The sequence below is a fragment of the Nelumbo nucifera genome, chromosome 1, assembly GCF_055504915.1.
Source record: "Nelumbo nucifera cultivar China Antique chromosome 1, China Antique-T2T, whole genome shotgun sequence".
NCBI lineage: Eukaryota > Viridiplantae > Streptophyta > Magnoliopsida > Proteales > Nelumbonaceae > Nelumbo > Nelumbo nucifera.
In genome coordinates, this window is record NC_142649.1 from 216,779,095 (window position 1) to 216,793,320 (window position 14,226).

The following is a 14,226-nucleotide window of genomic DNA, read 5'->3' on the forward strand; positions in this document are numbered from 1 at the left end:
AACTCCAATGGATACAAATCAACCCGAAATTGTTGATCTTGGATCGTAACCAAATGTCTGTGCAAATTCCATCGCATTGGAGTGAGGTCCTATTTGCCACATGGACCTTAAATGAGGCTGTGGACTGAATTGGCAATCCTAATCGTCTGACAAGCATAGTGGTTACAAAGTTTAGAGTGCTACCATTGTCATTTAGGATAGACACCTGGCAACCCCAAACTAAACCCGTCACCCTCATGGTTTGGGGTGATGAGAACCCTGCAAAGGCCTGTAGCGATATTTCTAGTTGTATGGTCTCAACCTAGTGTTCTTCAGTTGACCATCCTTCTTCCGGTTGTTGATCCTCCTATTCCTCCTCAGTCTATAACAGGAAGGCTTGTTGAGTTTTGCATCTATGACAAGGGACAAACTTTTCTTCACAGTTGTAGCAGAGACCTTTGTCTCGACGATTTTACATTTCTGCCCATGTTAATTTCTTGAATGTTATAACGGGACTCGAGCCTAAGTTACCTGGTGGTCTACCTAATATGCTGTCATCTTTACTAGACCCCGTCCCTTCTAGTCTTGGTGTAGTAAATGATTTGTTCATTTGCTGCCAGGGCCTGTTCAGACGTCGGGCTCGAGCTATCTTTTCTTCTTGGGTGTGGGCTGGCTGCCACGGCCATTATCGTTGTTGGGTGCATCGCCTTGACCTCCAACCAGATTTCTTCCTTGAGTCCTCCCACAAAAGCTCCAACCACCCTTGGACTCTTAACGATAAACGTTCAAACTCCAATTGGTAGTCACAAACACTTCCTACTTGTTTAATCTTCGCAAGACTCTCATCAAAATCTTCATAATTGGAAGCCCCAAATCAGATGCATAGAGCATCCATGAAGTCGAGCCATAAAATATGGGGATGCCCTCGATGGTACTGATGAATCGATTTTTATTGATATATCGATTTTTTGGCTAAGTATCTCGTCATTTGATCTGCTTCCAAGTGGCCGATGACTCAGGCCGAAGTGGAGAACTTTGGCTGTTGAGCGGAATCGAGCTGTGCAGGCTAGGTGGCGAGCTGACTATAGTGTCGAGCTGCCTATGAGGTGTCAAGCTGACCAGGTGGCGAGCTAGTTGTGAGGTGCGGAGCTGCCTGTGAGGTGCCAGGCTGCCTGTGAGGTGCCAAGCTGCCTGTGAGGTGTCGAGCTGCCTGTGAGGTGTCGAGCTACCTAAGTGCCGAGCTACCATGTGTCACAATATCATTGGAAGGCCAAATCCGCCCTCATCATTTGCCCCCACTCCCGAGCTGAAAGTAACTCGGCGAAGGGAGTAAATTTCTCCTTTTGGCTCGAAATGAATAATTCGATGAGCTCGTAAGCGTCGATTCAATTCCTTAGGCTCTGGGAGCGGCTCGCAATTTGCTCCTTGATTTTGCCCATGCCGAAGAGGCGACTGGGTCTTATGTGGTGAGGAGGTCTTCACTAATTCGGTATTTTGGCCCTTAGGCTCTGGGAGCGACTCGTAGTCCACTCTCCTTGAGCTTGCCCATGCCGAAGAGGCGACTGGGTCTTATGTGGTGCCGAAGTCTTTGCCAGTTCGGCACCTTAGCCCGTAGGATCTAGGAGCGACTCGTAGTCCACTCTCCTTGATCTTTGATTTTTCCCATGCCGAAGAGGCGACTGGGTCTTATGTGGTGCCGAAGTCTTTTATCAGCTCGCCAGTTCGCGCCTAGGCCAGGCCGCCAGGCCGCACCTGGGCCAGGCTGCCAGCTTGCGCTAGGGCTAAGCCACCAGGTCACGCCTGTGCCAGGCTGCCAACTCACGCCTGGGCCAGGCTGCCAGGTCGCGCCTGAGCCAGACCGCCAAGTTAGTGCTTGTGCCAAGCCGCCAGGTTGCACCTGGGCTAGGCCGCTAGGTCATGCCTGGGCTAGGCCCCCAGGTCGCGCCTGGGCCGGGCTGCCAGGTCGACACCTTAGAGCTACGACTACGCTGCATCAGCCTCGTTAGTGACGCCGGTTATCCACTCCTACAAGAAGCTACTAGGAGCCCGACCTACAGGTTGCCAGCTTGCGCCAGGGCTAAGCCGCCAGGTCACGCCTATGCTAGGCTGCCAACTCACGCCTGTGCCAGGCTGCCAGCTCGCGTTTGGGCTAGACCGCCAGGTTAGTGCTTGTGCCAAGCCGCCAGGTCGCGCCTGGGCCAGGCTGCTAGGTCACACCTGGGCTGGGTCCCCAAGTCGCGCCTGGGCCAGGCCGCCAGGTCGGAGCCTTAGAGCTACGACTACGCTGCATCAGCCTCGTTAATGACGTCGGTTATCCACTCCTACAAGAAGCTACTAGGAGCTCGAGCTACAGGGGTAGCACTACTGACTTTAGGTCACCAGCTCGCACGGGAGCCTTGGAAGGCTCGACCGGCAGAGGCGTCCATGCAGTCTATTGGTCGCCTACTCCCGCAGAAGCCACGAAGAGCTCACCTTTGTAGAGGGTACCTCATGAAAAGGACTGATGAGGCTTTATCTGAGCTGAAATAAAGTTAGTAAAGCTACTTAGTCTGTTGGCCATCAACTTCTTACATAATCTTTGAGTTCATAAAAACTGGAAACTAGAAAGTGAGAGCTTTTAGTTTCTAAAAGGTGAGAACTTAGCTTTTTGGAAGAAGAGGACTTAGCCTTTTGGAGGATGAGAACTTAGCTTTTTGTAGTGTTTCCCATAGACGGTGCCAATTGATGAATCGATTTTTTGGCTAAGTACCTCGTCATTTGGTCTGCTTCCAAGTGGCCGATGACTCAGGCCGAAGTGGAGAACTTTGGCTGCCGAGCGGAATCGAGCTGGGCAGGCTAGGTGGGGAACTGACTATAGTGTCAAGCTGCTTATAAGGTGCCGAGCTGACCAGGTGGCAAGCTGCCTATGAGGTGCCGGGCTGACCAGGTGTCGAGCTGCCTGTGAGGTGCCGACCTGCATAGGTGTCAAGCTGCCATGTGTCACAATATCATTGGAGGGCCAAATCCACCCTCATCAGGTACCATTGATACCAGAGGATGGCATCTCCGTCCAGATGCATTACTACCAATGCCACCCTGAAGGGAAACTGAGAGGGGGAGAAAAGAGGATTCAGAGGGAGAGAGAGAGAGAGATTTGTTCGAATGGAATTCCCCCTCTTTATTTCTTCTTCGGGTTTTTATAGACAGGTAAGTTGTTTACAGTTGCAGTCTGTTACAAGATGGTTACAGCTTGTTCTGTTAAAAGATGGTTACAGCTTGTTGTAAGACTGTTATTCTGTTCTAAAAGTCAGCCACTTGAACTACATTCTTGCTGACGTGGCTTCTCCCTTTTCTTGTAAACTTGGTATGCAAGCTGGCTATTCCCGTGCACAGGCCTTGGTTTGCCGCAGCTCTTGGTCTTATCAGATCCAGTTACGAATCCCTCGTACTTCCAAATAATAAGCACTACAGGTAAGGGGCAGGGATCGAACCAAAGACCACCGTGTATATTTCATCTGAATTTTAAAAATTAAAATTCAATTGTAATTATAAAATTAGAAACTTTCCTCTTACCTACCTGCTTCTCACTCAGGATCTTCTGCTCACACACCGCCGTGTATCACTTGCTATGTAATCAGTCAGGAGAGAATACACCAGTGTTCTATACACATGAGGCCACATGCCAGTGTTTCAAGAAGAGATGAAATATAAATACAATAAAGCATATTCTCAATCTAAATATACACAAGGTCAAGACAATAGTAACAATTCCTTTGACAAGACTTGCTGAAATTTCTAACCATTTGGATAAGGGAATGAATAATTTGAGTACCAAGCTCCACCAGTCCATAAATGAAGATTGTATGACCTAGAACTCTAGAAGAGAGTACCATCTGGGGGCTGCGCCAGCTTCCGGTTGTGGGGGCTTGCCATTTCCTTCTTTAACTGTGTCAAGATGTCTTCCATTGTGTACTGCCGCTGCCAATTTTCTAGCAAACCAAATTTCTTTGGCTCAACCTGCAGACCATTACAAGCCACTTTCAAAGTTAGCCCACGCCATGTGTTGCTTGTATACAGACAAAAAAAATACTTCCCACAAAAAAAAAAAAATTTCTGTTTTACCCCTCCTGTCTCAGGGTTGACACAAGTCATGTTTATCCGTGAATGAAACCTAACAAATGGAGGCTTCTCAGGATAATCCATGTCACAGTACAATTTCAGTTGATAGATGCGCCCTTCGTGAACAGACTGCAAAACAAGGATAATCAGTAACCAATTGAGAGACTTCAAATATAGGTGAAAGCAAAACAAATAAATAATATTTAAAGTACATTGTGAGGCCCAATTATGGTTCCTGTCCAGGATCGCATATAAATGTCATCTCCATCATCCATCCCATAGCTAACAGTTCCATCTCCAATGCCTTTCTCCCCCCTTTCCAGTTCTTCTAATAATCTGAAGTTCCTAGGAACTGCAAGTAAATGCAAAGCAAATGAGTTTAACAAAGTAGGCTATTTCCACAAGATGTAAGACTGAAAGACCTTCAGTTGTCCAACCATTTTTCCACATTAACCAGCACATTACTTTATACAAAAGCTAAAACCTTTGACAGAAGCTATTTAAACAAACCCACTAATGAAACAAGGGGTTATGCTAACTGGAAGTGGATTTTTTTTTAAAATAGTCATCCATTCATTACTCATTAGTTACAAATTAGCACGCTATTATAAGTGATCATTTACACTAGAATAGAAAACAAGGGGTCATAAGGACTCATAAGGAAAGATCCATGTATTGGATTTTTTTCTTTCCTTCGACAATGAAACAGATGAGTTGAAGACAACTACAGCTTATTCCAATCATTAGTTACAAATTAGCGTGCCTGTTATAAGTGATAATTTAGAGCTAGAATAGACAATGAAGGGTCAACAAGATTTGTAAGGAAAGATCCATGTATTAGTTTTTTTTTCTTTCCTTCAACAATAAAACAGGTGAGTTGAAGCTAACTACAGCTTATTCCAATCATTAGTTACAAATTAGCATGCCTATTGTAAGTGATAATTTACAACTAGAATAGAAAACAAGGGATCATCAGGATTCGTAAGTAAAGATCCATTGCATTGGATTTTTTTTCCTTGATTCAACCTAAAGACAGAAAAATGCACTCATAATTTAACAATGGATATGGTACTGAATAGAATTGAATGGTGAAACAGGATTTATAAAGCTAACCGCATATAGGCTTTGATGATGATAATGAACTGGTCTATGATAATTGATATCAATGCATAGAGCAATGAACATGACACACAAGCTATGGATGCTCTGAAAAATATGATACGGCCATCTTTTTTAACAGCCCAATTGTCAAGCCATCTTCTTTCAAGATGATTTGACTTTCCAATATTATACAGATTTTTATGCCTTCAATGGAAGGGATACAGTGGCACCAAATGCCCAAAGAGTACATGACCACAACCATGCAAGCTCCCACCACAAAGCCACATTTACAAGAGAAGAAAGATTCTAATCAATATCACCAACACAAAACTTCACCTAGGAGGATTTCACAGACTTTGAATTGTCGAACCTGGTCCTGGTACGATGAGATCAGCCAACCTATATAAGTAAAACTTAGCAGATTAACAGGGCCCTACTGAGGGTTCTCTCCATGTGCTAGAGTCCTAACGCCTTGTCTCACACTTGAGGATGACTTCAGTGAGCATGCCAAGTTGCCTTGCCACTCAAGGTGCATACCTCATTGACGTTATTCAAAACATTTATTTTAACTTTTTCTGTTTCACATATTTTGATTTAACATGCGCATGTGTGTTTTGTGTATTAATGTGTATTGTTTTTTCCCTTTCCTGAATAGCCCAGAGAGGCTACTCATTTCACACAACCAACGCTTTTTTCTCTGCTCATGCAATGGACAGCTGCATTGCTGCAGTATGATGTTTTTCAATAACTAAAGCAGTTATTCTGTTTGTGTTAGGGTGAGCTGCCTAAGCCCACGGAATCCCTCAAAGAACTCATACACCGTCCCATTAACTATGACTAAGTAGTGACTACTTTGTAAACAGCCCTTAATCCATTTATACCACAAATTTCCAAAGCCACACCTCATAATATCAATCAAAAAGTTCCAATCCACCAAATCATAGGTTTTTTCCAGATCCAATTTGATGGCCACTCCTTTCCTCTTTAATCTCTTTTGAGTCTCCACACATTGATTGGCAATTAAGATTTGATCAATAATCTGTCTATCTTGTACAAAGGCGCCTTGAGACTGTGAAACAAGTGGGGAGATCACCTTCTTAAATCTTAATCCTCAAAGACAGCACCTTTGCTATCACCTTGTAAATACTGGTGACTAGACTTATTGGTCTGAAGTCCCCTGGTTGGTTGGCATTATTCTTCTTTGGGATCAGTGCTAAAAAGGTAGAGTTCATACCCTGACTTATCACCCCTCTTCTATAGAATTCATTGACCACACTGAGCAATATTCTTGATAGAAGGCCATTGTGAAACCATCGGGCCCTGTTGCTTTTGATCTATTCATAGAAAAAGCTGCTTCCTTAATCTCACTCTCTTCAAACCTTCTTTCCAAAAATTGGATTCCTATCTCCCCCAATGTCTCCCAATCAATGCCTTCAACCATCCACCTCTCAACTATGGGTCTTCTATAAGTAGACCTGAAATGCTCTGAGAATGCTTTAGCAATCTCATTTTGGTCTGTAACCTCATTGTCCCCCACACATTAAAGAAGTAATCAGGCTCTTCCTTCTCCTTCCATTTGCAATGGTATGGAAAAATGTTGTATTTCCATCACCTTCTTTGATCCACCTCTCTCTTGATTTTTGCTTCCAACTCATTTCCTCCCTCAATAAAGTCTCCCCTAGGTCCTTCTTCAAAGACCATCTCATCTCTGTCACCTTCACCTAGGATCCTTCTACCTCTTTGCTATCAGTTGCCTCAATCTGGGAAATCAAAACAGCTTTCTTTTCCTCTAGTCTTCCAAACTTCTCCCAATTCCAATCTCTGATCTCCTTTTTCAACAATAGGAGTTTCTTTAGGAACCTTTGGCCTTCCCACATTGGAGATTGATCCAAGCTATTCCACCAAACCTTGACTTTCTCTCTAAAATCCAGGTGAGTAAGCCACATATTTTCAAATCTAAATGGAGTTGGACCACCACTATTGATTCTCTAAAACAGACAGATGGGCCAATGGTCTGAGGTGATTATAGGGATATTTCTCCCAACTAATCCTGGCCAATGCTCTTCCTAATCTAGTGAGACTAAAAACCTATCAAGCTTGGATAGAATAGGGTCTTTTGAAGGTTTGACCAAGTATAGCAAGATTGTCCCAGATGAAAATCTCTCAACTCAAAAACTTCAATTAAGGAATTGAACTTTCTCATGCTTGACGTAGTCCTTTGTCTACCCACAGATGTATCACTCACAAATCTTACTACATTGAAATCACCCCCAAGACACCAAGGTCCTTCCCAGAGTCCCCTAATATCCCCTAGCTCCTCCCACATTTTATTCCTTTCTCTATATGAATTTGGCCCGTAGACATTTGTGAGAACCCATTCAAAACCATCCTGCAAAGCTGCAAGTCCTTCAACTTAATAGAAACTGAGAAACTACCCACCAATTCTTCCAAACATTGAGCTGCCTCTTCTCTCTACATTGTTATAATACCCCCTGAAGCACCCCAAGAGGGAGCAAAGCTCCAATTAATATTCCTCTCCCCAAATGCTTCTTATCCACTTCCTATCTACTTCCTGAATTTTGGATTCTTGGATTAGAACAAAATCTGGTCTCTTCTTCCTCAATAACTCTTTGATTACTCCTCTTTTTGTGGCACTTCCTAATCCCCCTTACATTCCAATTAATAATCTTCATGATCATACTAAAGACTGACCCCAAACCTCAACTAGCCTATAGGCCCCCTTTCCTGCTTCCTCCCCTTGCACTGAACTCCTTATCCCCTTTCATATTACTAATAAGTGGAAGAGGGGGAGAAAGAGGTTGTTGTTACTACCAATTTATTAGATAAGTGGTAGCAACAACAACATCCCCCCAGATTTTTATTGGAATATGAGGTGCAAAAAGAAGGCTTCTAGTGACTTCACCCGCATGACAACTCTTTCCACCAACCCATTTTGTTGTGGAGTGTAGGTACAAGAGCTCTAGTGAATAACCATAAAGGTGTCAAAATATGATAAAAGGTTCTCAAAATATTCCTTTGCATTGTCAAAGTGGAATATTTTGATATGGATATTAACCTAAGTACGGATTGTAATCTGAAGTGCTATACTCGAAGTAGCAAGGAAGAAAAGAGAATGACAGAAAAGAAGAGAATGTCGAACTGTACTAGCCAGTCGACCAGTTCTTTATTTATAGATGAATATAGTACAAGGTACAAGAAATTACTGGGATGCCCCTGATTAGTGATGGGACACCCAGATGACTTAAACATTAAACAGGATTAGGCCCATTAACACAAGCCCAGTTACAAGATAAGTTAAACATAAGAATGGGCTAATAAGAACTCTTATCAGCCGAACATAACTCTAATATTCTAACACTCCCCCTCAAGCTAAGCATAGATATCAATCATGTTTAGCTTGCCAAGTATGTCCCTGAACTTCGTTGATGCCAGCCCTTTAGTTAATACATCTGCAATCTGCATCTCTGATGGAGTATAAGGCACACAGAGTTCTCCTGAAATAATTCTCTCTTTGACAAAGTGTCGATCAATTTCAATATGTTTTGTCCTGTCATGCTGCACAGGATTGTTGGCAATGTTGATAGCAGCTTTATTATCACAATACAGCTTGAGAGGACCCTCTGTCTTGATACCAAGCTCATTAAGGAGAGTCCTGAGCCATAAGAGTTCAGCAACCCCGTGTGCCATAGCTCGGTATTCTGCTTCTGCACTTGATCTAGCCACAACATTCTGCTTCTTACTACGCCATGTGACTAGGTTTCCTCCCAAGAATGTACAGTAACCTGAGGTTGATTTTTTGTCTCCAACAGACCCAGCCCAATCAGCATCAGTGTAGGCTTCAATTTCAAGTCTGCTGTTTTTTCTGAATAAAATTCCTTTCCCTGGGCAAGTCTTCAAGTATCTGAGGATTCTTTCCACTGCTCTCATATGAGGGGTCTTTGGTGAGTGCATGAATTGACTAACAACATGCACTGCATAGGCAATGTCTGGCCGAGTAAGGGACAAGTATATCAGTTTTCCTACCAACTTTTGGTACCTTTCCTTATCACAGTATTCCTCACCCATTGATTCTTGTAATCCATGGCTTGGTTCTATTGGAGTGTCTGCTGGCCTGCACCCCATCATGCCTGTTTCCTCTAGGAGATCTAGCACATACTTTCTTTGACATATGTAGATTCCTTCTCTTGATCTAGCAACTTCAATTCCAAGAAAGTATCTCAGATTTCCCAGGTCTTTGATCTCAAATTCTGAAGCTAAGAACTCCTTCAGCCTCTTCATCTCTCTCACATCATTTCCAGTAATCACCATATCATCCACATACACAATGAGTGCTGTAAGTTTGTCATCCTGTCTCCTTGTAAACAATGTATGATCTGCACTGCTTTGAATGTACCCTACTTTCTTCATGGCCAAACACAGTCTCTCAAACCATGCCCGGGGAGATTGCTTCAAACCATATAATGCTTTCCTTAGTTTACATACCTTCTTTCCAACATCATATCCAGGTGGGGGTTCCATGAATACCTCTTCATGAAGATCACCATTTAGGAAGGCATTCTTCACATCCAGCTGATGAAGTTCCCAAGAGAATTTTGCTGTTAGTGACAGTAGAACCCTGATTGTGTTGAGCTTTGCTACTGGGGCAAAGGTTTCCTTGTAGTCAATTCCTTCCTTTTGTGTAAACCCCTTTGCCACGAGTCTGGCCTTGTACCTCTCAACTGACCCATCTTCCCTGTGCTTTACTGTGAATACCCACTTGCACCCAACAGTGCCTTTCCCTTCTGGCAGGTCCACCAATTCCCATGTCCTTGCTTTCATTAGGGCTTTCATCTCCTCATTCATGGCTTCTTTCCACCTTGGATCAGATGCCGTCTCTGAATACCTGGAAGGGACACATACAGAGGAAAGGGCAGACACAAAGGAATGATAGGCAGGGGATAAGTGTGAGTAAAAAACATAATCGGCTATGGGATGCCGAGTGGTACAAGAACGAACAGGCTTACGGAGAGCAATAGGAAGATCCAAATCTGAATTGAGTGAATCAGAATTACCTTGGATTGCAGAGACAGATTGATCTGAGTTCAACTGGTTGCAATCATGAGGTTGAGGGGCCTTCTTCCTTCTACTGTATGTAAGTATCTCTTTCTCTTGTTTACTGGAACCTTCAGAAGTATCAGCCGAATCTGGAGAAGCAACTGGCACAGTGGAAGTCTCACTAGGTTGACCCGGAATGTTATAGCTAGTAGTAGTGGAAGGTGCTGAAATGGGAACAAAAAAGAAGGGAGAATGAGAATCCTCTTCCAACCCACTACTCTCCCCCTGAAGAGGATTATGAGAAGACCCGAAATAGGGTTGAAACTCAAAAAAGACTACATCCCTGGTGACATATTTTTTCTTGGAGACAGGATCATAACACTTATACCCCTTCTGCGTAGGAGAGTACCCCAAAAATATTCCCTTTGTAGCCTTAGGATCCAGCTTGGTCTTCTTTGGATCTTTCACATGTATGAAGCATGTACAACCAAAAACCCGCGGGGGAAGAGGAAATTCTGGAAGAGTGGGACACAAAACAGAGAAAGGGGTCTTCATACCCAGTACCTTAGATGGCATCCGATTTATCAGGTATGATGCAGTGAGAACAGCTTGAGACCAATATTGCTTGGGCACATTGTGCTGGAAAAGAAGGGCTCGAGCTGTCTCCAATAGATGTCTGTTCTTGCGCTCAGCGACCCCATTTTGCTGAGGGGTGTAAGCACACGATGATTGATGTAACATGCCTGCATCTTCCATGAATGAGTTCAGGGATCTTTCAAAGTATTCAGCTGCATTGTCTGAACGGAATTGCTTGATCTTTTTATCAAATTGTGTTTCAACCATCTTGCAAAACATCATAGTTATCTGGGGAACTTCTTCACGTCCTTTCAACAGATAAATCCAAGTGCACCGAGAATAATGGTCAATAAAACTGATGAAGTAACAGAAGCCATCAATGGAAACAATGGGTGAAGGACCCCAAACATCAGAATGAACCAAGTCAAAAGGGGCTTGAATTTCATTACTAGAAATTGGATACATTGATCTACATTGTTTTGACATTTGACACACATCACAAATTAAACTCTGACTCGAAATGCCCTTACATAATTCGGGAAACAACATTGTTAAGGAAGAAAAGGACAAATGACCTAGCCTAGCATCCCACAAGTGCAGCCTAGCTATTGACTCCACACTCTCCGGACTAGTAGTAGAAGCTTGCATGGCTGAGCTGACATCTTCATCAAAGTAGTAGAGGCCCCCATACTCATGACCACTCCCAATCGTTCTCCTCGTCAATCTGTCCTGGAAGACACAATGAGAAGGAAAGAAAGTTATACTGCAGTTCATGTTTTTTGTAAGCTTTGAAACAGACAACAGATTTGAGGTAAGACTAGGAACATGTAGGACTGATTTAAGAGAGAGATCCTTGCTTAGGTCAACCACCCCCTTTCCAGAGATGGTGGAGAGGGACCCATCAACTACTCTCATCTTATCCTGGCCAGACAACAAATGATATGTGGAGAATAAGGAGGACATATGTGTCATATGGTCAGTGGCTCCGGAATCAATCACCCAAGAGGTAGAATTAATGGAACTAGATGCACTAAATGCAGAGGCTGTACCTGATTTGGCAAGAGAGGTGGAAGCTAAAGAATTGTTCTTCAGACGGGCTAATGCCCGACTGAGAACCTCTACCTCACTAGCTGTGAAGCCCAAAGTACTTGGTCCAGAGGAGTCGGCAGCCTGCCTTGCGGTGGAAGATGACACTGTCTGAATACTCTGTGAGTTGTCACTACTGTTGTTGGTGGCAAGATTCCCACTTGCTGTGTGGCCCTTCTGTTGCCTTTTGTCCTTTCTCAGAGCAGCTGGCTTCAGATGAGGGTACAGGACCCAACATTTCTCCTTTGTGTGTTTCTCACCACCACAATGTGTACACTTGAGGGACTTCTTGTCTGAAAATATATTCCCCTTAGTGGAGACTAAGGCTGAATGTTCTCCAGGTTGTTCTGTTGACTGTGTCTGGGAGTCAATTTGCATCTCCTTTCTCCTTACTTCTTCATTCCTCACCAGGTAGTAGACATGGTGAAGCTCAGGTAATTCATCTCTCCCTAGAATCTGTGACCTTATACCTTCATATACAGGGTCAAGACCCGCCAGAAACTTGAAGGCTCTGCCCTCCTCAATCTGCTTATCATGCCTCCCCTTATCATTAGCATTTTCCCAATCCAAAATCAAATGGTGGTCAAGCTCTTCCCAGAGGCCTTCCAGTGTTGCAAAGTAGGTTGCCACGGACATGTCTCCTTGCCTTAGGGCTGCAATGTCTTGGTTCAGCCTGTAAATTCTAGCATTGTTCTTTTTCTGGCCATATGTCTTAGATACTTTCTCCCAAATTTTAGCAGCTGTGGGGAAGTGATGAACAGTTCTGGCCACCCTAGGAGTCATAGAGGCCAGCAACCAAGACATGACTATGGCATTTTCCTTACGCCACACGGTGTATTCAGGACTGCCAATTTCTGGTTGTTTCTTGTCTCCATCCAAATAGCCTGTGAGGTCACGAGAGGTAATGAACAGCATTGCTGAGACAGACCACTCTCTGAAGTTATACTCATCTAGCAGCACACTTGTAATCTGCAAGCTGTGCAGATTAGGGTTTTCCAGGTTTGAGGACCTTGTAACAAGTCTGTTATCTCTAGAGGAAACTTCACCGGATAGTGAGGACATCTTGACTTCAGTCCAAGAGTTGTTCACAGTGCTGTAGGTGATTCTGTTTAGGACTGGCCGAAGTGGTCACAGTGTTCACCGTGCTGGTAGAAGTGTTCACAGTTCGGGTACTGTGCAGTGCTGTAACTGAAGTTCACAAAGTAGGACTGATAATCGACCTGAAGAGAATCTGTAACTGAAGTTACCACAATTCTACCCAAGTCTTGCTGGGACACGAAGCTGCAACTGTAGAGAAGGCTAAGTCTTTACCACTTGTTCTGCGCAAGTCTTGCTGGAGCACGAAGCTGCAACTGTAGAGGAAGCTCTCCCTCTTTCGGCTAGTGCTAGGACTGCTGAAAACAGTCCTCAACTAGGTCTGTCCTATACAGACCTCTCTTAGTAGCCCAATAGCTACTATTTGCTGGAGATAATCTAGTAGGACATCTACTTCTGGGTCTTACTTCTCTTGAGTCCTACAACCAAGAGAAACCCTAGGTTCGAACTTGCTTTACTCTCTTACACTCCTAGGTCTTCACTGCAGCAACCCAGAAAAGGAAAAGAGAAGATGAAAAGACAGCAAGAGAAGAGAGTGCGCCTATTGAAACCAGGAAGGAGCTAATGCTCTGATACCATGTAATTTGAAGTGCTATACTCGAAGTAGCAAGGAAGAAAAGAGAATGACAGAAAAGAAGAGAATGTCGAACTGTACTAGCCAGTCGACCAGTTCTTTATTTATAGATGAATATAGTACAAGGTACAAGAAATTACTGGGATGCCCCTGATTAGTGATGGGACACCCAGATGACTTAAACATTAAACAGGATTAGGCCCATTAACACAAGCCCAGTTACAAGATAAGTTAAACATAAGAATGGGCTAATAAGAACTCTTATCGGCCGAACATAACTCTAATATTCTAACACGGATTAATTCATGGAAATGTTGCATTATGGTTGGAACTTCATCACGAAAAAGCATTAGATAAATCCAAGTAAATCTGGAGAAGTCATCAATTAATAGAATAAAATACTTATAGCCACCATGCAGGTAAATGATAAGGCCCCCACACATCAAAGTGAACAATATGAAAGGAGAATCTAATCTTTTATTAATTAATAGATAAGAATTTCTACAATGGCGATTTCACACAGCTCACATGAAGACTAGACAAAGTTGTTGTCGGGGTTTTGAGCTAGTATATGCATGCCCCTAGGACCACTCATCTTGCTACTGCAAAGCATGTTCTGAAATACTTAAAAAGGTTTCCGGGTTAAGGTATCCACTTTTCCA

The 14,226-nt window shown here is 43.5% G+C and overlaps 1 protein-coding gene across 3 annotated transcripts in view; it reads right to left on the minus strand.

Annotated features, from left to right (window-relative positions):
- Nucleotides 1–3,111: 3,111 nt before the first annotated feature.
- LOC104585782 (ubiquitin-conjugating enzyme E2 variant 1D-like) overlaps nt 3,112–14,226 on the minus strand; it is a 52,968-nt gene continuing 41,853 nt past the window's right edge. For all 3 annotated transcript variants that reach the window (XM_088896214.1, XM_088896213.1, XM_010242769.3), the window contains 3 exons: nt 4,290–4,429; nt 4,081–4,206; nt 3,112–3,975 (listed from right to left, as the gene is read on the minus strand). In XM_088896214.1, coding sequence (XP_088752340.1) covers nt 3,835–3,975; nt 4,081–4,206; nt 4,290–4,352 — 330 coding nt within the window. In that variant the 5' untranslated portion in view covers nt 4,353–4,429 and the 3' untranslated portion in view covers nt 3,112–3,834. The remainder of the gene's footprint in view (nt 3,976–4,080; nt 4,207–4,289; nt 4,430–14,226) is intronic.